The sequence below is a fragment of the Molossus molossus genome, unplaced genomic scaffold, assembly GCF_014108415.1.
Source record: "Molossus molossus isolate mMolMol1 unplaced genomic scaffold, mMolMol1.p scaffold_m16_p_15, whole genome shotgun sequence".
Classification (NCBI taxonomy): domain Eukaryota; kingdom Metazoa; phylum Chordata; class Mammalia; order Chiroptera; family Molossidae; genus Molossus; species Molossus molossus.
The window spans coordinates 80787508-80811975 of NW_023425350.1; the positions used below are offsets into that span (position 1 = coordinate 80787508).

A 24468-nucleotide genomic window follows, 5' to 3' on the forward strand; every position below is an offset into this window, starting at 1 on the left:
AAATGTCACTCATGAAACCATAAAAATCCTAGAAGAAAATGTAGGCAGCAAAATCTCAGATATCATATGCAGGATTTTTTTTAATCCTCACCCAAGGATATTATTCCATTTCTTGTTCAGATAGAGTGGGAGAGAGAGAGAGAGAGAGAGAGAGAGAGAGAGAGAGAGAGAGAGAGAGAGAGAGACATCGAAATGAAAGGGACATATTGAGTGGCCGCCACCCACAAAACCCAACCAGGGCTGGGAACAAACTGCAACCAAGGCACACGCCCTTAGCGGGAACTGAACCCGGGTCTCCCTGGACTGCAGGCTGATGCTCCAACCACTGAGCCGAACTGGCCAGGGCTCACATGCAGAATTTTTACTGATACATTACCTAGGGCAAGAGAAACAAAGGAAAATATAATAAACGGGACTATTTCAAACTAAAATCTTCTGCAAAGCAAACAAAACAAGCATCAAAATGGAAAGGAACCCACTGTATGGGAGACCATAATTGTCAGTGATATATCAGATAAGGGATTAATTTCCAAAATATATAGAGTACTTATACAACTCAACAAAAGAAAGACAAACAATCCAATTAAAAAATGGGCAGAGGACCTAAATAGGCCTCTCCAGAAAGGACATACAGATGGCCAAGAGACGTAAAAAAAAAAAGCTCAACTTCACTAATTATCAGAGAGATACAAATTAAAACAACTATGAGGTATCACCTCACACCTATCAGAATGGCCACCACCAACAAATCATCAAACAACAAGTATTGGCAAGGGTGTGGAGAAAAGGGGACTCTAGTACACTGCTGGTGGGAATGCAGACTGGTGCAGCCACTGTGGAAAACAATATGGAATTTTCTAAAAAATTAAAAATTGAACTTCCATTTGACCCAGTGATCCCACTTCTATGAATATATCCTAAGAAGCCTGAAACACCAATCAAAAAGAGTATATGGACCCCTATGTTCATAGCAGCACTATTTGCAATAGCTAAGATCTGGAAACAGCCCAAGTGTCCATCAGTAGATGAGCAGATATAAAAGCTGTGGTACATATACACAATGGAGTACTATGCAGCTGTAAGAAAGAAAGATCTCTTATCCTTTGAGATGACATGTAGAGTACTAAGTGAAATAAGCCAATCAGAGAAAGACAAACATCACATGATCTCACTTATTTGTGAAATATAATGAACAAAATAAGCTGATGAAGAAAATAGACCCAGAGACATGGAAGTAGGAATCACACTGACAAATCTCTAAAGAAGAGGGCAGGGGAGGGTGGGAAGAGATAAACCAAGGAACGTACATGCATATATGCATAACCAGTGGACATAGACAACAATACTGTGAAGTGGGGATTGGGAGGAAGGTGTCAATGGTGGAAAAGGAGAAACATTTGTAACAAAAATAAATTAATGAATTACCAAATATATGTTTTGGGCTTTGGTTTTTCTTAAAATATCTAAGTAACCAATATCTGGCCTCAGAGCCCCATACTTCTCTCTAAGTGGCCCCAGGCCTGGGACTAGCAGCACCTAGCCTTGGTTCACAGCTTGGCTCTACCTGGGCACCTTCAAGCTTAGCACAATAAGTAGCCATCTGAAGATAGCTTTGTAGCTTATGCCTGGTGGCTTTGGGGTAGGAAACAGGCAGAGGCTGACTTTTGCCTGCACCTCCCAGGAGGCCCTGGAACCAACACACCCTGTTGACAGTTTCAGACCACATCAAAGCACCATCACACCTCCACAAGCAACTCACTCATGGAGTGGATTCAGTGGGTACCAGAGCCCTGCCGAAGTGTTGCTCTGTGTGGTGGGTCCCTGCACAGGTGATCCTCCAGGGTGGTCAGAGTTTGGTGGTCTGTGGTCACAGCCAGTCCTTGCAGTTTATCAACCTGAGTAAATCCCTCCCACTGATGTGCCAACAGCAATCAAGATTCAATTACAACAGAAGGGTGTACAGTCCAAATGGGGGCTGCACCTTGAGTGCACAGCTGAAATGATCAGGGAGGCTGTGCCACTGGACCCTACAGGACACCTACTACAAAAGGTCACCCTACAAAGCCTAGGAGACATAGCAACTCTACCTAACACATAGAAATAAACACAGGGAGGCAGCCAAAATGAGGAGACAAAGAAACATGTCCCAAATGAAAGAACAGAGCAAAACTCCAGGGAAAGAACTAAGCAAAATGGAGATAAGCAATCTAACAAACGCAGAATTCAAAACACTGCTTATAAGCATTCTCAAGAAACTTACTGAGTATTTCAAGAGCATAAAAAAGACGAGTCATAAATGAAGGATGCATAGTCAGAAATGAAGGAGGCACTAACTGAAATAAAGACTGATTTGCAGGGCATCAATAGTAGAGTAGGTGAAGCCAAGAAGCAAACCATCGATTTGGAATATAGGGAAGAAAAAAACACCCAATCCAAACAGCAAAAAGAAAAAAGAATTCCAAAAAAATGAAGATAGTGTAAGGAGCCTCTGGGACAACTTCAAGTGTACCAACATTCTCATTATGAGAGTACTGAAAGGAGAAGAGAGAGAGCAAGAAATAGAAAACCTATTTGAAAAAATAATGACAGAAAACTTCCTTACCTTGGAAAGGGAGTCCAGGAAGCACTCAGAGTCCCAAACAAGATGAACCCAAAGAGGCCCACATCAAGACACATTATCATCAAAATGCAAAAGGTTAAAGGCAAAGAGAGACTCTTAAAAGCAGCAAGAGAAAAGCAGTTAGTTACCTACAAGGGAGTTCCCATAAGACTGTCAGCTGATTTCTCAACAGAAACTTTGCAGGCCAGAAGGAAGTGGCAAAATATTCAAAGTGATGAAAAGCAAGGACCTACAATCAAGATTACTGTACCCTGAAAAGCTATCATTTAGAATCAATGGATATATAAAGGGCTTCCCAGACAAGAAAAAGCTAAAGGAGTTAATTACCACCAAACTGGTATTATATGAAATGTTGAAGAGTCTTCTTAAAGAAGATCAAAAATATGAACAATAAAATGGCAATAAATACATATCTATCAACAACTGAATCTACAAGTAAAATGAACAAGCAGAACAGAAACACACTTACAGATACAAAGAACTTTTGTTGGTTGCCAGATGGGAAGCAGGTTGAGGGGATGAGTGAAATGCGACAGGGTTAAGAAGTACACACGGGTTGTTAGACTGACAAACCTCAGAGGGAAGGGGGGTGGGAGGGCTGGGAAGAGATAAACAAAAAATAGATATGCATATGTGCATAACCAATGGACATAGACAATAGTGTGAGGAAGGCAGGAGGGGGGCAGGAGTGGGGAGAATTGGGGGTCAGTGGGGGACAAAATGGGGACATCTATAATGCGTTCATTGGTAAAGATAAATTTAAAAAAGAAAAAATATTTTGGTTTGACACACCTAGTATTGGCCAAGATGTATGTTTGTTTGTTTGTTTTAATTTGAATCAGTTATCAATATTTTAAGCTCTGAAGAAAATCAAATTCTGTTCCTGAACAGTGAGCTTTGGGAAGGGCTGCATGGTGGCTGCCCCCTCAGACCAAGCAGGGCCTTCTCTCTGAGTTTATGGATATGTGACCTTGGCTGCTAGGAACTAGAGGACACCTGCACTGGCCATAATCACACTCTCTGCACTTCTGCTGTAGAGAATTGAGGATGTCCTCCTTAATGATTTTCTGGAAAATATTTCTCTTTAGTATCTCAAATCTGTCCGGTTATTTAGTAAGAAACTTAAGCTATAGCTACTTAATGCTTGGAGGGTTTTCCAGCCCTCGTACAGATCTTAAAGGTAGGTTTCAGTGGTAGAAATAAATAGATTCTGTGAGAGTAGATTCAGAATCTGACTTTCAGCTGGCCATCTATCTGCTCAAGGCTAACAGTACACACCTGCTGTGCGGACACTGTGCTTATGGTCCTACAGCCATTTTCTCCCTCCTGCTTTTGTGCAGTTTTTCCATCATTGCCTGAAGCTCTCAGGGACCCCTCCCCACTCGGTCCTTTTCCTCTTGGTCCAGCTCAGGGCCAGTCCAGTCACCAAGCCCTGTCCAGTTATCTCCCTGCCCTTCTGTGAGCCTCTGCTCACTGTCTGCTGTCTCCTCAGAGGCCCACAGAGCAGGACCATGTCGAATCCTCACCCACCACCTCTGTACCCTGATGTGCTCGATACTCACCCTGGGAACCTTGATCCCAGTTTGACCTGCTTGGAAATGTTCACATGGCCAGGTGGGGCCCAGGTGTCCGTGTGGTTGTCAGGCAAGAAGGCGGCAGGGTGGGGCAGTTCAGAGCGAGCGAGGTCTTGCTGTGAAAGGGGAACAGAGCCCACTTCAGTTTCCTGGGGCCACGGCCACCTGCCCGAACTCACCCTGTTTCTCTGTCCTCCCTCTAGCCCCCTTCCACAGGATCCTAGTTAGTTGATCATTCTGCTCCCAACCTCAGTCACACTCCACTCCAGTCCCAGTGATTATTTTAAAACAGCGATTTGATCAATTAAAAACCTTCCATGGACCCCGCTGCCTGGTGGCCCACTCTTCATTCACTGTGCAAAGTCCTCCACTGCTTGGTCTCCAGTCCCCAGTCCCCAAGGGACCCCTACTGGTGCTCCCCAGCATACCAGACTGCGCTCCCAAAAGGCCTTCCCTGCCACTCTCCACGTATGACAAAACTGCCCCCCCTCCCGAGTCCCCTGGCTGGCTCCAGCTCACACGTCCAAGCGCAAACTGGGTGCCCCCTCTAAGGAGATTCGCCTCTGACACCGTCTTCCAGACAGGCCTGTCTCTCCCCTGAGCCCCACTGTCTCCCTTCTCTGCCCTCCCGGCCCAGAGCACTCGCCTTGTGGTTGGGAAGTCACTGGCACGTCCGGTGACCCGTCCTCAGGGGACGGGAGCTGCCCTCCTTCCAGCCAGCAGCCAGCAGCCAGCACACGTCTGTGGGGCGGACGCTGTGAAAGCTACCAGAATAAATATGTGCAAGAGGACAGCACCCCCTCTCTGTGCTTTCTCTTTTCACCCTTTCCTGTGCTCGTTTTCTGTGCCGATCACTGTAGAAATGAGAAGGTTCGGGGACTCAGGGTTTCTAGGCAAACGTCCTCATTTCCATTAAGCATGCATGGCAGTTGCTGGGAATACATACTTTTTCTGGGGTGAATGGGAGTATTTTAGTCAAATTGCCCCTGCTGGAATCTGCTGGACCTTTGGGAAGAGCAGGCTGCGTGCAGGCGCCCGGGGAAGGCCGTCCAGCACGGCCGGCTGCCCCACTGCCCCAGGCCGTGCTGTGGTGTCAGCAATGGCTGTGTGTACTGTTCATCACAGAAGTTGCCCTGTTTGTCAAAAGACTGAGAAGAAAGACATACCTTTCCAACAGGGCCAAGGCAGGTTTCTGCCAACCAGACAGGAGGGGGCAGAGCAATTTTTTGAAGTGAAAGCTGATTGCTGCAAGCTGTCCTCAGAGCAGGGAGCCTGCTCTCTATGCCCAGAGGGCAGATGGGAGGACATTTCTGGCCACTGGCTGGGCAGGGGTGGCGGGCCCCAGACGTTCAGGCAGAAGCCCACCCTCCCTTCCCCTCCTCAGGAGAGCCCCAGTCACCAGCTTTCTCCCTTCTGGGGAGAAAGCAGAGTGAGCAGGTCACCACTCTAAAGTTTCAGAGGGAGACCGCACAGAGGGGTCAACCAGGGCAGCCAGTGTCAGAGGTGAAAGGGCACCATAGCAGAGCCTAGGACAGACAGACAGACAGAGCCCTTCCCTTGCATGTGACCCATGGTCATGCTGTGTCCCTGCTGCCAGGCACCTGGGCTCGGCCTTCTTCCTGGGTGGGCCATGTCCCTTCAGCATTGGAGGAAGGCTGTGAGGCTGGGTGTGGGCCACTTGGGAATCTGCTCTGAGGTCCTGTGGGCACCAGATCGGGACAGGGTCAAGGACTGTCACCCTGTTCCCAACCAGTCCCAGCTCAGGGGGAGCTCAGCTGGGCCTTCCGTTGAACTGTGTCCACTCTTGACTGGGTCAGCTGATGTGGTCCTGCAGCAATGCCTTCATCCCAGCCAAACCCAGGTGGCCAGCTCATCCATGTTATACTCAGCATTGCAAGTGCCCTTGCGTTTCTCCTCTGCACAATGCAGGTGGCTCTGGGGTGTGAGGACAACCTGCAGGCCCCAACGATGTGGGCCTGGATTGTCCCCATTGGACAGTTGAGAAAATCAGCTCCCAGGGGCTACATTCATTGTCCAAGCCTCCCAAGGGGAGAGGACAGAGCTCCTGCAGCCAGGCTCTGGACCTGTCAGCGTGGCTGCGTCTCTAGAGCCCCCACTTTCCCTGCAGACCCTCCATCGCCCACTCCTCCGGAGAGCGGTAGGCTCCTGGAGTGGAGGGGGGTGCGCTGTGGGGTCCTGAGCCTGAAGCATCTGTTTGCAGGGGCTCGCCCCGGCGGCCTCTCAGAAGGGCAGCCCAGAAGGTATGGACGACATTTTAACTGCCCCTGAGGAGTCCATCGCAGTGGGTGATGCCCAAATCCACTTTCCTTTCTTCTCAACAACAAAAACATCTTCTAATTTGGAGGGGGGATTAGGCCCAAATAAAATGACAAGACGTAATGAAATTTTGCTTCCCCATTGTACTAAGACTATGAGAACAGTCCTGGAAAATCACAGGAGAGCCAGCATCCTGCAGCCGGACCTGCCAGTCATCACAAAGGCCCTAAGCAAGCCCTGCCCAGTCACAGCACCAGTGACCTGGAGGGCACAGACACCAAATGCAACCGTCCTTCTTCCGCTTCCTTCCTTCTTCCTTCTTCACCGGAGGGCGTGGTGTACGTTTGGGGCTGGCATAGCCTGCACTGACTTAGGAATTCCTGAGCGGAGGTAGAACACAATTTACTCTTTGGTGTTGGAATTCATCTGCTCCTGCAGGGGGCAAGGAATGTCCAGAGGAGCTCTTCCAGGGCCTCCAGTGTGGGCCAGCACCGCCGAGGAGAGTGCAGCTCAACAACACTTACTCCGGAAAGCGCTGGAGCATCACTTTTGGGGGGAAAGTCTGAATAAATCTTGTACGTGCACTGAGTCAGAAGTGTTTCTACTCTCCTGTCAGGGTTGGAAGGGGTCATGTCTTTGCCACCACTGCTTAGCACCAGCCCGCACTGCCGTAGCTGTGGAACAATCGTGCCTTCGCTGTATCTCACTGCTTAGCAAACTGTCTGATAATTGCAATGATTTTTCAACAATGACTGGATTCTTCCACAGAAAGCTCCGCAAGCTGGCTTACAGTGTTGTTGCAACCCTGGAGGAGAAAGGACTGAGAAGGGCTCTCTTCTGGGGGAGATGGGGAACCTGAGAGCTGTTTCCAAAGGAGCTGCAGAACTTTAATGTCCTTCCCCCCGACGCCAGGCCAAACTCTGGGCCTTCGTATAAGGGTTGCTGAGAGGGGGACTCTGCTCCCATTCCTGCCCTTTCCTGATATGCCTGCCAAATGCCCAGGAGGGCCTAGCAGCTTCTGCCCTGTGGGTCAACCTTGACCTGGCACACTCAGCTGCACATACACTGCCACCCAGAACCTCTGAGCTCCTGCAGGTCTCAGCACTGTCCACCGACAGTGCCGGCACATGGTAGCACGTCAGTATTTCATGAGCTGATGGACACAGGGACCCAGCACAGCATACAAGCACTCAATCTGTCCTGTCCCCTTTCTTTGACTTTGAAATAGGGCTGACCTTGGCAAGAGTGTGCCAGTTATTGAAATACTAAAATAGGTCCATTCTTGCTGGTGAGCAGCTATGCTCCCCTGTTCCCCTCCCACCCCTGCTCCTGTCCCTTGATTATCTCCCTTGCTTCTGTCACTATCCCAAATCCCAGACCCTCCCCTAGACATTCCCCTGTGGACCAAACCAGCAAGTAAAGGTGAACACCTAAGCCAGCAAGTTTCAAAGCGACAGAGGGCAATGCTGATTGGTAAGGACCATAGCCCCCCCCCCCCAAGAAGTCCCAGGTCGTTGCCTAAACCCTGTTCTCCCCCAGCCCCAGCCCAGAGTGCCCAGGAAGGCATGAGGCCTCTGTCCCAGTGCCCTTCAGCCTGCCCAGGGCTCCCGTGTGCCTGTTGGCACCCCTGGGTATCCTTCCAAGAGGGAGCCTGGCTGCGGGTGGCCATGCTGACACGTGCAGGCAAACGCTGCAGGTGCACCTGGAAGACCTGTCCCATGAGCCCTGACCAAGTCTCAGCCAGGGCCAAGGTGACTGCTGGGTTTTCTAAACTCTGCTTGGCCCCCAGTGACACCCAGAAAGGCAGGAAGACCAAGGGCTGGCTCGCCACTCTCGGCGCTGCAGGTGGAGGACAGATGCTCAGCCTCCGCTTCATGTCTGGACTGAGTCCATAACCCCGGCAGGGCACTGGCCGTCCCTCAGCGGCTTTGATGCTCACCATCCGTGAAAGGACAGTAAGATGCTGCTCCTTTAATGAAACTGAAGCGGGTAGACGAGGTCATGTCTGTATCATGCAGTGAGCTCATCTGAAGCCAGGTCTGTGTAATTAATTACAAGGTGTAATTATTATTTCAAAATATTTCTTTCCAATTCAACAAGTGGCAAAGGCAGCTCCTTGGAGGCAAGGCCGTATGACTCTGAGCTGTATGGCCACAGAGGTGACAAGTCCGGGCTCAGAGTGCGTCCTTGTGTTCAGAATGAGTGTGAAGCCGCAGGGAGCGCTGCCCTGGTGACCTCGTACACAAACACCTGCAGCAACGTTCTGCTGTGCTGGCATGTTTTTCTTTTTACAGTAGAACAAAAAGGCTCTATTGGTTGCAACGGGCAGGGGAAAGGTGTGGATACGACAGCTCCCAGTCTGGGGCAGCTTTGCAGTGATCCTTTTGTTTGTTTCGTTTCTTTATAAAGTTAAGCAGTTTATTTACTGGGGACATCAACAGACCTCAGTGTATTCCTGAACTGTCTGTCTTCAAATCTCCAAATGTTTGTCTTCCGGGTACAAAACCATATTTTTTTAAAGGGAAGAAGTGGGTGTCGATCATTCTAGCTACATGATGCCACCAAGTGCCCATGACCTGGCAGAAAGAAAAAGGGTTTTCTCTGGCCAGAAACGTGTCGAGGCTGGTGTGCGTGCTCAGGGCGGAGCAGTGGTGTCTCACTGCTGTAACAGGAGCCCGAGGCTGGTACGCCAGGCAGGCGAGTGTGTGTGTGGGTGACCGTGGGTGCATGTGTGTGCTCCCAGTGAGTGTAGAGGAGGAGGAGAGGTTTTCTCTGTTAGAGGAGAACAGTACTTGCCTGTGTATTTTTCAGAAACATCCCAGTAAAATGTCAGGTTTGATTTTACCAAAAGAGATGAATGGCTGTTGAATGTGGGTGGATTTGGTCCTTCTGGGTGACGTGCTATTTGGGAGTCACTTCAACAGGGTCCTTCAGCCCAGTCATCACCACCATCCACTCCAGCAGTCACACGCTCAGAGCTGGAAATGCCCACAGAGAAAGCACAGCACCTGACCCAGTGGGCCTGTGGAGGGTGGTGGGCGGAGAGCTGAGGCTTTGCATTAAAACATGGACCAAAACCAGGCAGCCAGGGGCCTCCCCCACCCCTTGCGATGCTGTCCTCTGCATGCTGAGGCAGGTGCGGAAGGCCTTAATGAAGGAGGTGCGTTTACACTGGACAAGAAGGGCAGATAGGATCAAAATAAGATAGAAAGACATTCACAGGAGAGCCACATGGGCACCTGAATGCAGGACCTGTTTCGGGAGAAGAACAAGGCATCTCTGGGGCAGAGCGAGCACTCAAAGGTGTGGCACTGGGAACTGGACTTTGGGGCTTTCTCCTTTAAGCCTAGGTCACACTTCTTTCTCCCTCCTTGCGTCCCCACCGGCCTTGTCTGCGTCCCTGTCCTCCCAGTTCAGGAGAAAGGGCAAAAGGAATAACTGGGTTCTTTCACAAAGACTGCAGGGGCTCTGGGGTCACAAACCCCACTGAGAGGAGCCAGGAAGCTCTACAGGAAGGAGCCCACAGGCTGGTTCCAGCTCGGGGCAGGTGTCTGTGCCCATGCTCTGCTTCCTGAAAGTCGGCAGTGCAGACTCTGAGTGGCGCTTATTCTCCTTGTCAGTCTCGGCAAAGCTTCTGTATAGCAGTGGCGACATGTCCAGAGTTGCTTTGCTGCCGAGACCTTTGTTCACTGGATAGGTCGTCACTGATCAGACCTTTCAGTCCCCGCGCTCAGCCACAAACTTTCACCAAACCGAGCCCCCTGAAACTCTTCAGAGCAACCCCCCTCGAAGCAGCCAACAGGCCCATGCTCCGTTTAAACCATGTAACACGTGTGCCTCCCAAGTCTCTGCCATCATGCATTCAGTTCTCACAAGTGAGGCAGGTTAGAGAAATGGTGTTTGCACTGCATGCCTTTGAAGGGCTTGCTTTCGTAAACCAGCTTGGCTGATTAAAAAAAAGACCACTGTCAGTAACGTATTCATTGGTTAAAATGTGAGCCTTTGGGCTGTCAGAGATGCCCGATGGCTTCAGTCACTCACGCCTGGCAGCAGGCTGATGTGCTCCCTTCTCCTTTGTCCGGCATCGGGCCCCAGAGCAGCTGAGTGTGGGTCCCTGAGGTGCCCCACTGACGGTGAGCCGAGGGGCTCAGTGCTTGTGGTTTGTGTCCACACATTTGTGCAGACAGTGCCAGCCACCCCGAGCTGCTTCTCTCGGTGCATTTGGAAAGTGCCCTGGCGCCTGTTGGACCCCACGGCTCCTGCCAGGGGCCCCGTTTCAGGTGGTCAGAAGTCATGCGGAGAGGCTGCTCTTACTGAAGGAAGCCCACACGCTCCCAAAGCCCAGGACAACCCTTCCGTACATGCAGGCGCTCTCGGGGGCAGAAGGGAAGAGGACAGGTGGGAGAGGGCATGCCTTCATGTCTAGCCAATCTCTTCGTCTCTTTTTCAGAGACTTGGGTTGAGCCAGTGGGCGGACCACCCGCAGATGATGAGACTGGGGAAGGCCTCGGGGTCATTCATACCGACAGGAGCAGGTGGAATCAGCACGACTCCATTGCTTGTAAATCATTTAAAGTGCGGCCCAAGGCTACTCTCAGGCCACATGGAGAGTTTTGCTAGACGCACAGGTGGGACGTTCCAGTCCTCAGACAATGTCTGTGTTGTGGGGTCCAGCTCTGTGTTGTGGGGTCCAGCTCTGTGTTGTGGGGTCCAGCTCTGTGTTTTCCGACATCAGCATCATGTTTCTGTGCTTAGAGGATCCTATACCACTTTCTCACAATATCAGACTTGGCGAAGATAAAGTGTCCACTGACCGTCTTGATAGCAACTGCCAAGTGAACTTTGGTGAAGCTGGCCCTGAAGCGTTTTCATGACCTCGTTTTGAAACTTGGGCACACATTTCTGAAAAAGAGAAGGTCCAGTTTTCCACCTCCTTCCTTCTGCTCAGCAGCTTCACAGGGGCTGCCCTGGAATCATCTCTGGGGGAGGTGGATCAAGACCAGAAAGGGCTGGCAGGAGACTGCCTTCTCCTCACCTGGTCATTTCTTCTTCCTCTTCTCATTTGACCACTTGAAAATGTCTGTGCCTGATAGGTGTCTGCATTGGAAAATGTGCTCTTCTTCATTTTGTCATAAAACCCAGAATTCTTTTTCTCACAAAAATGTAACAGCCAAGAGGAGTTCATCGACTGGCAGCCAGCGGCCAGCTATGGTCTGTCAGCAAAGCCGCAGCCCTCTGCCTTAGGGACAGCTTGTAAGCCAGAGAACACGAACATTCATCTTCTACCATTAAGGGTTTTTCATATTGCTATGTAGAACCCTGTCATCTACTTCTAGCCTTTTAACGTAAAATACAACATAGACACAGAAAACCGTACAAAACTATGACAACATTTTAATGACAGCACAAGAGGCCATCAGACAGTTAGACTGCACCCCTCTCTCCCACTCAGCAGGGCTGGTGTGCAGGAAACATCCCCTTGTTGGTGTGCTGTGTGCTTTGGGACATTTTGAGAAAAGCACCAAGAGAGACGAGTGAGATGGAGAATAAAATGAGTTCTTGGGGGCAACCATATTTAACTTTCAGGAATTACAGTTGATAAAGTCACCAATGTATGCAGATGGTAGAAAGAGTGAAGTAGTATACATTTTGCAAAGTTTCTGGTCAAGTAAGGTCTTTCTCTGTCACCTCCATGGCTCAGGTGCAGTATGTCAGAGCTGTAGGATGGGGAGTTCCCCACAGAGCCCTCCAACCCTATGGAAAGGATAAGTGATCTCAACAGAAACTTATTGTGTCGATTCCAAAATGGTGGTGGAGTGAATGGAAGATACACAGACCATCTCCCAGGACCAAACTGGAATTAACTTAAAAAAAGACAAATCATCTGGAAAAAGCAACAAAAAATCAGCTGGAGAGGACACACATAACCAGGGACAGGAATAAAGGACACTGAATTGAGCCTGGTAGGTTTGCGGAGGTGTGAGGGTGGGCTGGGAGCCCACGGACAGCAGCTGTTTTAGCTGTGAGAAGCTCCCTCAGGGTTAAAATCCCAAGCTGGCTCCATAGCACAGAGGGCCAGGACAGAGCATTAAATTAGCTACAGCCACTCACCTTGGGCTCCAGCAGAGGGAGGGCAGACTTGCCTGTATGAGGATACTGTTGATTTGGAGGGCTCTGAGAGTTTTTGCTGAGTTAAACCCTCACAGGACAGTGGCCTCTTGCTCAGGGAGCCACTTCCTGGAGCCCTGGGGAGAAGCTGCAGCCACTCCTTTGAAGATTTTAACCCCACCCAGCTGGGCCACAGAAATGCAATCTGAGGCTCATTAACAACTAGCATCTGCCCCACCTTCTGGAAATCCTCTTACACTGAATACCTGAGGGAGTTTTTCACTAAGATGAGAGCCACAACCCAAGGCTCATCAAGTAACTGAGACTAATAGCCTGCAGGCAAAAACTAGAGGAAATCTGAACCTTTCCTGGGCTTGCGAATCTACCCAGGAAAGTAAGACTTAACTGTGTTGTTTAACATGGATCCTCCCACACTCATCCAAACCCAGTAGAGGGAGCCACAAACAGCAGGACACCAAAAACCACAGGGAAAATTTGGCAGGCTCCAAAACCCACTGAGATAGCCAAAATGGGGAAACAAAGAAACTAATCCCAAATGAAAGAACAAGAGAATTCTACTGAATGAGATAAATGAAATGCAATTAAGCCAGTTATCAGAGGTAGAGTTCAGAGCCATGATCTTGAGGAAGCTCAACACCATGAGTAATGATATAGAAACACTGAGAAGTGGACACGAAGAATGACAGCACAGAAATAAAGAACGCATCTGAAGGATTAAGCAACAGAATAGAGAAACCTGAGGACCAGATCAGTGAATTAGAACAGGGTAGAAAAAACTAACCAATCAGAAAAACAAAAGGAAAAAACAGTTAAAAACAGGAAGACAGCACAAAAGCACTGTGGGACAGTTTCCCAAACCTGAACCAGGAAGAGATAGAAAACTTGACCAGACCAATAACAACTAAGGAAATTGAAGATGTAATCAAGAATCTCCCAGCACACAAAAGCCCAGGCCCAGATTGCTTCATGGCAGAGTTTTACCAAACATTCAAAGAACTAACACCCATTCTGCTCAAACGATTCCAAAAAATTCAAGAAGAATAAAGACTTCCAAAGTCATTTTATGAGGCCAGCATAATTTTAATTCTAAAATGAGATAAAGACACTACAAAGTAAGAAAACTACAGACCAATATCCCTCATGAACATAGATGTCAAAATCCTTAACAAAATATTAGCAAATGGGATCCAGCAATAAATCAAGAAAATTATTCACCATGACCAAGTGAAATTCATCCCAGGGATGCAAGGCTGGTACAGCATTCGCAAATCAATAAATGTGATACACCACATAAACAAAATAAAAGATAAAAACCATATGATCATATCAATTGATGCTGAAAAAGCATTTGATAAAATCCAGCACCCATTTCTGAAGAAAAAAAAAAAACACTCAGCAATGTGAGAGAAGAATCATATCTTGGTATAATAAAGACCATATATGAAAAACCTACAGCCAACATTATACTCAATGGGCAAAAACTAAAAGCATTTCCCTTAAGAACAGGAACAAGACAGGGATGCCCACTTTTGCCACTCTCATTTAACATACTACTGGAAGTTTTAGCCACAGCAATCAGACATGAAGAAAATATAAAAGAGATCTAAATTGGAAAGGAGAAAGTGAAATTGTCATTGTTTCCAGATGACATGATATTGTACATAGAAAACCCTAAAGACTCCATCAAAAATCTGCTAGATTTAATAAAGAAATCTGGCAAGGTAGTAGGATACAAAATTAACATCAAGAAATTGATGGCATTCTTATACACCAATAATGAACTCACAGAAAGCAAAATTAAAAACACAATCCCATTTATCACTGCAGCAAAAAAATTAAGATACTTAGGAATAAATTTAACCAAAGAAGTCGAGGACCTATTTGCAGAAAACTACAGGACACTGAAAAAACAAATAGAGGAAGATATGAAAAAGTGGAAGCACATACCCTGTTCATGGATTGGAAGAATTAACATCATTAAAATGTCCATACTACCCAAAGCAATCTATAGATTCAATGTAATCCCCATAAAAATATCAACGACATATTTCACAGAACTAGAACAAATACTTCAAAAGTTCATATGGAACCAAAAAAGACCCCAAATAGCCACAGCAATCTTGAAAAAGAAGAACATAGTAGGTGGGTTCATAATACTGGATATCAGGTTATACTATAAAGCCACCATAATCAAAACAGCCTAGTACTGGCACAAGTACAGGCAGACAGATCAATTGAGCAGAACAAAGAACCCAGAAATCAGCCCAAGACATTATGCTGAATTAATATTTGACAATGTTGGCAAAAGCATACAATGGAGTAAAGACCCCCTTTTTAATAAGTGATGTTGAGAAAATTGGACAGCCACATGCAAAAAAAAAAAAAGAAAAAAAAGTGAAACTAGACCATCAACTTACACCATACGCAAGATTAGACTCAAAATGAATAAAAGACTTAAATGTTAGTCATGAATCCATAAAAATCCTAGAAGAAAATGTAGACAACAAAACTTCAGACATCATATGCAGCAGAATTTTCACTGATGTATCACCCAAGACAACAGAAACAAAGGAAAAAATGAACACATGGACTACTTTAAACTAAAAACTGTGCACAGCAAAAAAAAAACGAAACAACCCTCAAAATGAAAAGGGAACCCACTATATGAGAGACCAAAATTGCCAATGATACATCAGATAAGGGGTTAATTTTTAAAATATATAGAGTATTCATACAATTCAACAAAAGAAAGACAAAGAACCCAATTAAAAAATGGGCAGAGGAACTAAATAGACACCTCTCCAAAAAGAACATACAGATGACCAAGAGACACATGAAAAAATGCTCAACATCACTAATCATCAGAGAAATGCAAATTAAAACAAAAATGAGGTATCACCTCACACCTGTCAGAATGGCTGCCATCAACAAATCATCAAACAACAAGTGCTGGTTAGGGTGTGGAGAAAAGGGGACGCTAGTACATTGCTGGTGGGAATGCAGATTGGTGCAGCCCCTATGGAAAACAATATGGTGTTTCCTCAAAAAAATTAAAAATTGAACTGCCATTTGACCCAGTGATACCATTTCTAGGAATATACCCTAAGACGCCTAAAACACCAATCAGAAAGAATGTATGTACTCCTATGTTCATAGCAGCACTATTTACAATCGTTAAGATCTGGAAATGTCCCAAGTGTCCATCAATAGATGAGTGGATGAAAAAAAAGAAAACCCCTGTCCTGGTCGGTTTGGCTCAGCGGTTAGAGCATTGGCCTGTGGTCCAGAGAGACCCTGGTTTGGTTTCCACTAAGGGCACGTACCTCAGTTGCAGTTTGTCCCCGGCCCCGGTTGGATCGTGCAGGTGGCAACCACTCGATGTGTCCCTTTCACATTGATGTTTCTCTCTCTTTCTCTCCCTCCCACTCTATCTGAACAAAATATGGAAAAATGTCCTCGGGTGAGGATAAAAAACAAAACAAAAAAAATAAAACTGTGGCACATATACACAATGGAGTACTATGCAGCTGTAAAAGACAAAGATCTCTTATCCTTTGAGACAACTTGGAGGGACCTCGAGAGTATTATGCTGAGGGAAATAAGCCAATCAGAAAGACAAATACCACATGATCTCACTTATTTTTGGAATATAATGAACAAGGTGGGCTGAAGAACAAATTAGACCCAGAGACATAGAAAGGAGTATGGTTCAGACTGACAATCTTCAGAGGACAGGGGTGGGGGTTATGGATGAGATGAACCAAAGAACTTATATGCATATATGCATAACCAATGGACATAGACAACAATGCTGGGGGGCTTGGGGGCGGGATGGGGAAAAGGGTTTCTAAGTGGGTAAATGGAGAAACATCTGTAACAAAAATTTTTAAAAATTAAGTAAAAAAATTTTTTTAAATAAATAAATAACAGAACCTACCAGGGACCTCTTTTTCCTGAAGAAGCCCTCTTTCCAAGTCCTCTAGAGTACAGAGAACCTGTACAAGTTGTTATTAAACACTCCTCTAAAAGGACACCGTGCTGAACAAAAATAATATGACCAGGAGCAAAGGAAGTGCATCTCTCAGGTTTATGAATTCTCTGTCTGCATTTGGTCTTACTCTGAAGTTGCTAATTCATGTATCCAGATGCCTTCAGTGACCTTGTGCAGTAGATTCAGACATGTGTCTGTAAATAAGAAACTCACCTCTTCTGTGAGTGTGTGTGTGAAGCAGACATGACTGATGAGGCCTGAAATAGTGAAATGCTGGTCCCCAAACCAGGGACCTAATGGCAGAAGGATGGGGTGGGAGAAGCCGGGCCGCCTTAGAGGAGGGACAGCTGGGGGCAGTCAAAGCACCACTCACCAGCTGGTGTTGCAGAGCTCTTGGCAGAGAGAAGGCCCAGTTAGATCTGAAGAAGGGACTAGTTGGCTGGACTGTGCCCAGGAGGATGTTTCTCCCTGCTCGCTGACCCACTGGAGAATATACCCATCCTGGCAACAGCGCTCTGCAAGGGCTGGCCAGTGGGAGGCGCAGCTGAGTACACTGAAACATCTGTCAGCCCCAATCAACAAGCATTTGTGCTGGGCGTTCGGCTCCCACAGCGCATGTCTCTGCTCACTGGCTGGAGTACAAGCTAGGGCGATAGACGATGTGACATGCCCTCAGTTCCCAAGGTAACTGGTAAAAACTGTTCAGCCACAGTGGGAAGTGAGTGGAGAGCAGACACTGGTGGGCTCCCTGTGCTGGGCATTTAAATACATCATTTCAGGAACCCAACAAGATGGTGTTACCATGGCTCCCATTGCACAGATAGCACACCCGAAGCTCCTGGGTGTTGAGTGACGTTCCCACGCTCACCTCGATAATAATGGGTGGAGCACGAACTCGAACCTCTATAAATCTCCTTCTGAGATTCTCCTTTACTTGCACCTTCTCTCTCCCAAAGTGCACTATCATGCGTTTTAATTCCAAAATCAGTGAGTTGGGAGTAAATAAAAAATGTATTCCAGTCTGATGATTTGGGGAAATAAGTGGGCAGTTCTGGTACATAACTTCCAGTGTTTAAACTCCACATACTCAGCTGAGAACCTCTGGAAAGTTGCTTCTCTATCTGGTCCTCAGTCTCCTTATCTACAAAACAGTAATATCTAATTCCATAGGGCCATTATGTGGTTTAAATAAGTTAATCATTATCCTTAGAACATTACATTCGTAGAGCATAGTAAGTATTCATAACCACTAGTCATTGTTATGATTTCTCCAATGAAGCCTCCTAATCAGAACACCTTTCCATAATACTCTCTACCCAATTCCCTAGCAATTCCTCAGTCTGTTGTAATGGGGTTTGACCTACAGTCATGTGCCACAGAATGACATTCTGGTTAACGATGGACCCCATATATAATGGTGGTTCCATGAGGTTATAACAGAGCAGAAAAGTTACCACCACCTAGTAACATCAGGACTGTGTGGTGATGCCCGCCAGCGATATAAAAGCATAGCACATACATTATGTACAGTACATAATATTTGATGATGATAATAAATGCTTATAACTGGTTTATGTTATCATACTATATATATATATCTTTATCATTATTTTAAAGCGTACTCTTTCTACTTATAAACACGTCTACTGTAAAATGGCACGCATGTCACACAGGTTGCAGCCCCTCTCGATGGCATTGTTTTCTCTTGTACGTGACTGAATCCCGTGTTGCTTTGTACAGTGACCTGCTGTCAGCCTGTAGCCCAGGAGCCACATGCTGTCCCACACAACCCTGTTGTGTAGCAGAATGTACCATGTCGGTTTGTGTACGTGCACTTTATGAGGTTCACATAATGACAAAATTGCCTAAAGACAAATTTCTCACAATGTATCCCCATAGTTAAGAGTTGCATAACTGTATATTTAATTGCTGGAAACAATAGAGAAGATATTAAATACTTAATTGAATGGCACAATCAAGCATTACAAGCATGACTGTTCAGATAATCCAAGGTAATATGCATTAAAGATTAATTAAACCTGCTTCTGTTGGTGAATGCCTGCTGAATTAGCAATAACGACTTAATCTAATGCCAAAAAGTTATGCTCATTTAATTTTCATTGCATTCATTATTCAGCATTGCACTCATCATCAACAAAAAAGCACACCCCCTGCGCCCCATCTGCACTCATCTGCCCAAGTTAGCGCCTCCTCCAGCTGCACATCTGTGTCAGCCTCACTTTGAACAATTAGCGCTGCCCTGCACCTGTGGTAAGGACCCCCGTCAGCATTCCAATTGCCATAGCCATCTGCCACTCCCCATATTCCAAGGTGCTTTAAGAACAAAGTAACATTTTACGCTGCCATTAAGTAAAGAATATTCTACACACTTCTTACTTTAGGCCACGTAACTCAAGAATTAAAGCAAAAGTACTTTTTTTTTTAAATAGTGACTTTTCAGCTATAGGATGAAGGTGAAGACAATTTTTTTTTAGAAAAGAAAACCATCTTTGCATTGGGTGATCATGATTATTATCAAATTTATAGAGAAAGGGTGAGAAATATACTTTCACAAACCTTGCACTCGAGGTTATTTTGTGCACATTTTTGCCAAAATATTTTAGGTGGTTGGGGGCTTATTGATGCGATCAGACCAAGAAAATACATCTTTGTTGTCTTTTTACAGCAATCATGTGCAAGGATTTGCCAGTCTTCCCGCGGAGCTAGGGAAAGACAGCACATTATCCTGTTCCTCTCACAGGAAGACTGGCTCGGGCAAGTCCAAAGGCTTATCTGGGACCTGGCTCCTTCATTCATATCAGAATCTGTGAACCTCTCGAATCTATTACCACACAGTTGATGTCAATTTAATCAATGATTGTTTTCACAGATCTGTCCCTCCTTATCTACCGGATGGTGGGGGGAGGGTCTGTGTAAGAAGTTGACCTAATTATATCAGCCCAGAACTGAGGAGAACGCAGGATTGGTATCTACCTGGAGGGCAGCCAAAGTGACTGCACCACAGCCACACCAAAGCCCACGGATGTTTCACAGGCTCCCCCTTGATTTTCACAACCGAGCGGCGCTCCCCACATCTTTACTGGGAGAGTGTGTTTCACAAACAATGCAGGTGGGGCACCATTTCTTTCCCAAAGAGTCACTGCTCCCACTCCCCAGATGTCCTCACCAGACTCAGCGTTCCCCCGAGAAATTAGAATCTCCTGTAGTAGAAGTAAATCCATAAGCTTCCCAAGGCAGGGGCAAGGGTGTGGCGGAAGAATTCAAATGGTGGGTCTGGCAGCAGGAAGTAGTGTAACTTATTCTTTTTATCTTTGCTTTTAAACATTCCCCTCTCCCAGCTCGTTCAGGTATAGTGGGAAGATAAGGCCATGAAAAGCACCTTCAAACTCAGCCTCCCTGTGGGACAAGAGGCTCTGATCACCCTGAAAGATGGTCAAAAGTTTGTGACTCACATATCAGATGTACACCAAAGCTCTGAAAATATTAATTTCAGGAAAAGCAGTGCTAATAATTAAGATTATTTATTTAAATAGGACATGAGAAAACAGATTTTTATTCTTAAAAATATATTAAAAGCTAAAACTTTTGTTTTAATAAGAAAAAATATTTTATGTACATAACAAATGTAGCATTGTCTTTTATGTCTATGTGTATTTCAAGGAGTTTGGGTGTTTTTGCAATTTTTATTAATTTATTTTTGTCACAGATGTTTCTTCTTTTTCGCCTCTAGACAATCTCCTCCCAATCCTACCCCCACCTCCCAGTATTGTTGTCTGTGTCCATTGGTTACACATACATGCATATAAGTTCTTTGGTTTATGTCATCCCTCCCCTCTGCACTCCTCCTCTGAGGTTTGTCAGTCTGAATCATACTCCTTTCTTTGACTCCAGTTCTATTTTGTCCATAAGCTTATTTTGTTCATTATATTGCACAAATAAGTGAGATTATATGGTATTTGTCTTTCTCTGATTGGCTTATTTCACTTAGGATAATACTCTCCAGGTCCCTCCAGGTTGTCTCAAAGGACAAGAGATCTCTCTTTCTTATAGCTGCATAGTACTCCATTGTCTATATGTACCACAGCTTTTTGATCCACTCATCTACTGATGAACACTTGGGCCATTTCCAGATCTTAGCGATTGTAAATAGTGCTGCTATGAACATAGGAGTCCATATATTCTTTCTGATTGGTGTTTCAGGCTTCTTGGGGTATATTCCTAGAATTGTGAACACTGGATCAAATGGCAGTTCAATTTTTAACTTTTGAGGTAACACCATATTGTTTTCCATAGTGGCTGCACCAGTCTGCATTCCCACCGGCAGTGTACTAGAGTCCCCTTTTCTCCACACCATTACCAGCACTTGTTTGATGATTTGTTGATGGCAGCCATTCTGGCAGTTGTGAGGTGATACCTCATTATTGTTTTAATTTGCTTCTCTCTGATAATTAGTGACCTTGAGCATTTTTTCATATGTTTCTTGGCCATTTGTATGTCCATTTGGAGAGGTGTCTCTTAGGGTCTTCTGCCCATTTTTTAATTGGGTTGTTTGTCTTTCTTTTGTTGAGTTGTATGAGTACTCTATATATTTTGGAAATTAACCCCTTATCTAATATATTGTTAGCAATTATGACCTCCCATATAGTGGGTTCCCTTTCCATTTTGATGATTGTTTCTTTTGCTGTGCAGAAGCTTTTTTGTTTGATGTAGTCCAATGTATTATTTTTTTCCTTTGTTTCTGTTGCCTTAGGTGAGGTATCAGTGAAAATTTTGCTACATGTGATTAAGTTGGTGGTCTAGTTTCTTTCTTTCTTTCTTTCTTTCTTTCTTTCTTTCTTTCTTTCTTTCTTTCTTTCTTTCTTTCTTTCTTTCTTTCTTTTTTGCATGTAGCTGTCCAATGTTCCTAACACCATTTATTAAATAGGCTGTCTTTACTCCACTGTATGCTCTTGCCACCTTGATCAAATATTAGTTGAGCATAATGTCTTGGGTCAATTTCTGGGTTCTTTGTTCTGTTCCATTGATCTATATGCCTGTTCTTGTGCCAGTACCAAGCTGTTTTGATTACTATGGCTTTGTGGTATAACTGATACCCACTATTGTGGTCCCTCCTACTTTGTTCTTCTTTTTCAAGATTGCTATGGCTATTTGGAATCTTTTTTGGTTCTATATAAACTTTTGGAGTATTTGTTCTAGTTCTGTGAAATATGTTGTTGGTATTTTGATGGGGATTGCATTGAATCTGTAGATTGTATTGGGTAGTAAGGACATTTTAATAATGTTAATTCTTCTAATCCATGAACAAGGTATATGCTTCTACTTTTTTATATCTTCCTCTATTTCTTTTTTCAATGTCCTGTAGTTTTCTGTGGAGAGGTCCTTTACATCTTTGGTTAAATTTATTTCTAGGTATCTTAATTTATTTTGCTGCAACAGTAAATGGAATTCTTTTTTAGTTTCTCTTTCTATGAGTTCATTATTGGTGTATAAGAATGCCATCAATTTCTTGATGTTTAATTTTGTATCCTGCTATCTTGCCAAATTCCTTTATTAAATCTAGCGGATTTTTTATGGAGTCTTTAGGGTTTTCTATGTACAATATCATGTCATCTGCAAATAATAACAGTTTTACTTCTTCCTTTCCCATTTAAATTGCTTCTTTTTTTAAAAAAATTATCTTTATTGTTGAATATATTACAAATGTTTCTCAATTTTTTCTCTATTGACTCCATCCTCCTCACTCGCGCCCTGCTCCTGCCTTTCCCCACACTGTTGTCTGTGTCCATTGGTTATGCATATATACATATAAGTTCTTTGGTTTATCTCTTCCCACCTCTCCCCCCCCTTCCCTTTGAGGTTTGTCAGTTTAACACCCTATTTGTACTCTTAATCTCTTCACCTTTTCACTCATTCCCCCAACCACCCTCCCATCTGGCAACCAACAAAATGTTCTCTGTATTTATGAGAATGCTTCTGTTTTGCCTATTCATTTTGTTTGTAGATTCAATTGTCGATAGATATGTATTTATTGCCATTTTTTTTGTTCATATTTTTTATCTTTTCTTCAAGAAGACCCTTCAACATTTCATATAATAATGGTTTGATGGTGATGAACTCCTTTAGTTTTTTTCTTGTCTGGGAAACTCTTTATATGGCCATAGATTCTAAATGACAGGAGAGAGTAATCTTGGTTGTAGGTTTTTGCTTTTCATTACTCTGAATATTTCTTGCCACTCCCTTTTGGCCTGCAAAGATTCTTTTGAGAAATAAGTTGACAGTCTGATGGGAACTCCCTTGTAGGTAACTAACTGCTTTTCTCTTGCTGCTTTTAAGATTCTCTCTTTGTCTTGAACCTTTTGCATTTTGATTACGATGTGTCTTGGGGTTCATCTTGTTTGGGACTCTCTGTGCTTCCTGGACTTGTATATCTGTTTCCTTCACCAAGTTAGGGAAGATTTTTGTCATTATTGTTTCAAATAGGTTTTTAATTTCTTATTCTCTCTCTTCTCCTTCTGGCACTCCCAAGTTGCAAATGTTGATATGCTTGAAGTTGTCCCAGAGACTCCTTACACTATCCTCATTTTCTTGGATTCTTTTTTCTTTTTGCTGTTCTGATTGGGTGTTTTTTTGCTTCTTTATATTCCAAATTGATGATTTGCTTCTTGGCTTTACCTACTATTGAATCTGTGTAAATTATTTTTTATTTCAGTTAGTACCTCCTTCATTTCTGACTGTGCATCCTTCATTTCTGACTGGTCCTTTTTTATGCTCTTGAGGCCCTCACTAAGTTCACTGAGGTTCTCACTAAGTTCACTGAGCATCCTTATAAGCAGTGTTTTGAACTCTGCATCTGTTAGGTTGCTTATCTCCATTTCACTTAGTTCTTTTTCTGCAGTTTTGTTCTGGTCTTTCATTTGGAACCTGTTTCTTTTTCTCCTCATTTTGGCTGCCTCCCTGTTTTTGTTTCTATGTATTACTTAACAAGAGGTATGGGGCTAGCTGAGACCAGATGCTGCTTGTTTGAAAGAATTTTGAAAAACCTGAAAGAGGATTTAAGACAGGCCAATTCCATGGTAAAGCAACTGGCAATGGCTTGAGTGGGCCTGAAAGTTGGGTGGGGCAGGGCCTCAGGGAATCACCAGGGCAGGGCTACCAGTGTGAGCCAGCTTGCTGGAGACCCAGATATGGTGCCTGTCTGCCGCCCCAGGGAAGGGCTCACCAAAGGAACAAAGGCCTCTGATAGCATGTCTGTCCTGGAGAAAGGCCCCTCTCCAGCCCTCGCTCCAATGCCAAACAACTCAGTTCCTCCCCGTATGTCTCTGGTGCCTTTCAAGCTGCCTCCCCCATGCTGGAGCCTGGAGGATGCGAGTCTGAGTAAGTGCGTGCACAGGCCCTTTAAAAGGAACTGCCTGTGACTCCAGCCACCTCAGCCTCCCTCAGCCTCAGTTCCCACTGTTTTTTCCAGCTAGAAGAACGGGGACTTCTCTTCCTAGCACTGGAACCCTGAGCTGGGCACCTAATGTGGGACAGGGACCCCTCAGTCCTCAGGGAGGACCTTCCCAGTCGAGGTATTCTTCTAAATTTTTTCGCCACATGTGGGTGTGGGACCAGCCCATCGCACCTCTGCCCCTCCTACCAGTCTTGATGTGGCTACTTCTTTAATTGCATAGTTGTAGGACTCCCATTCAGCTTGATTTCAGGTGGTTTTGAATGATGGTTGTTCTTTAGTTTAGTTGTAACTTTGATGTGGTTGTGGGAGGACACAATATCACATTGACCTACACCACCATCTTGACCTGAAGTTCCTTTTTTTTCTTCATGTCTGATTGCTGTGGCTAAGACTTCCAGTACTATGT

General features: G+C 45.1%; 1 protein-coding gene across 1 annotated transcript in view; it reads left to right on the top strand.

The window, feature by feature from the left end:
• RFX8 (regulatory factor X8) overlaps window positions 1-20127 on the top strand; it is a 34156-nt gene extending 14029 nt beyond the window's left edge. The window contains 6 exon segments of the mRNA XM_036262460.1: window positions 3658-3760; window positions 3763-3810; window positions 5323-5378; window positions 6623-6701; window positions 8889-8968; window positions 19903-20127. Coding sequence (XP_036118353.1) covers window positions 3658-3760; window positions 3763-3810; window positions 5323-5378; window positions 6623-6701; window positions 8889-8968; window positions 19903-20127 — 591 coding nt within the window.
• The last annotated feature ends 4341 nt before the right edge of the window (window positions 20128-24468 follow it).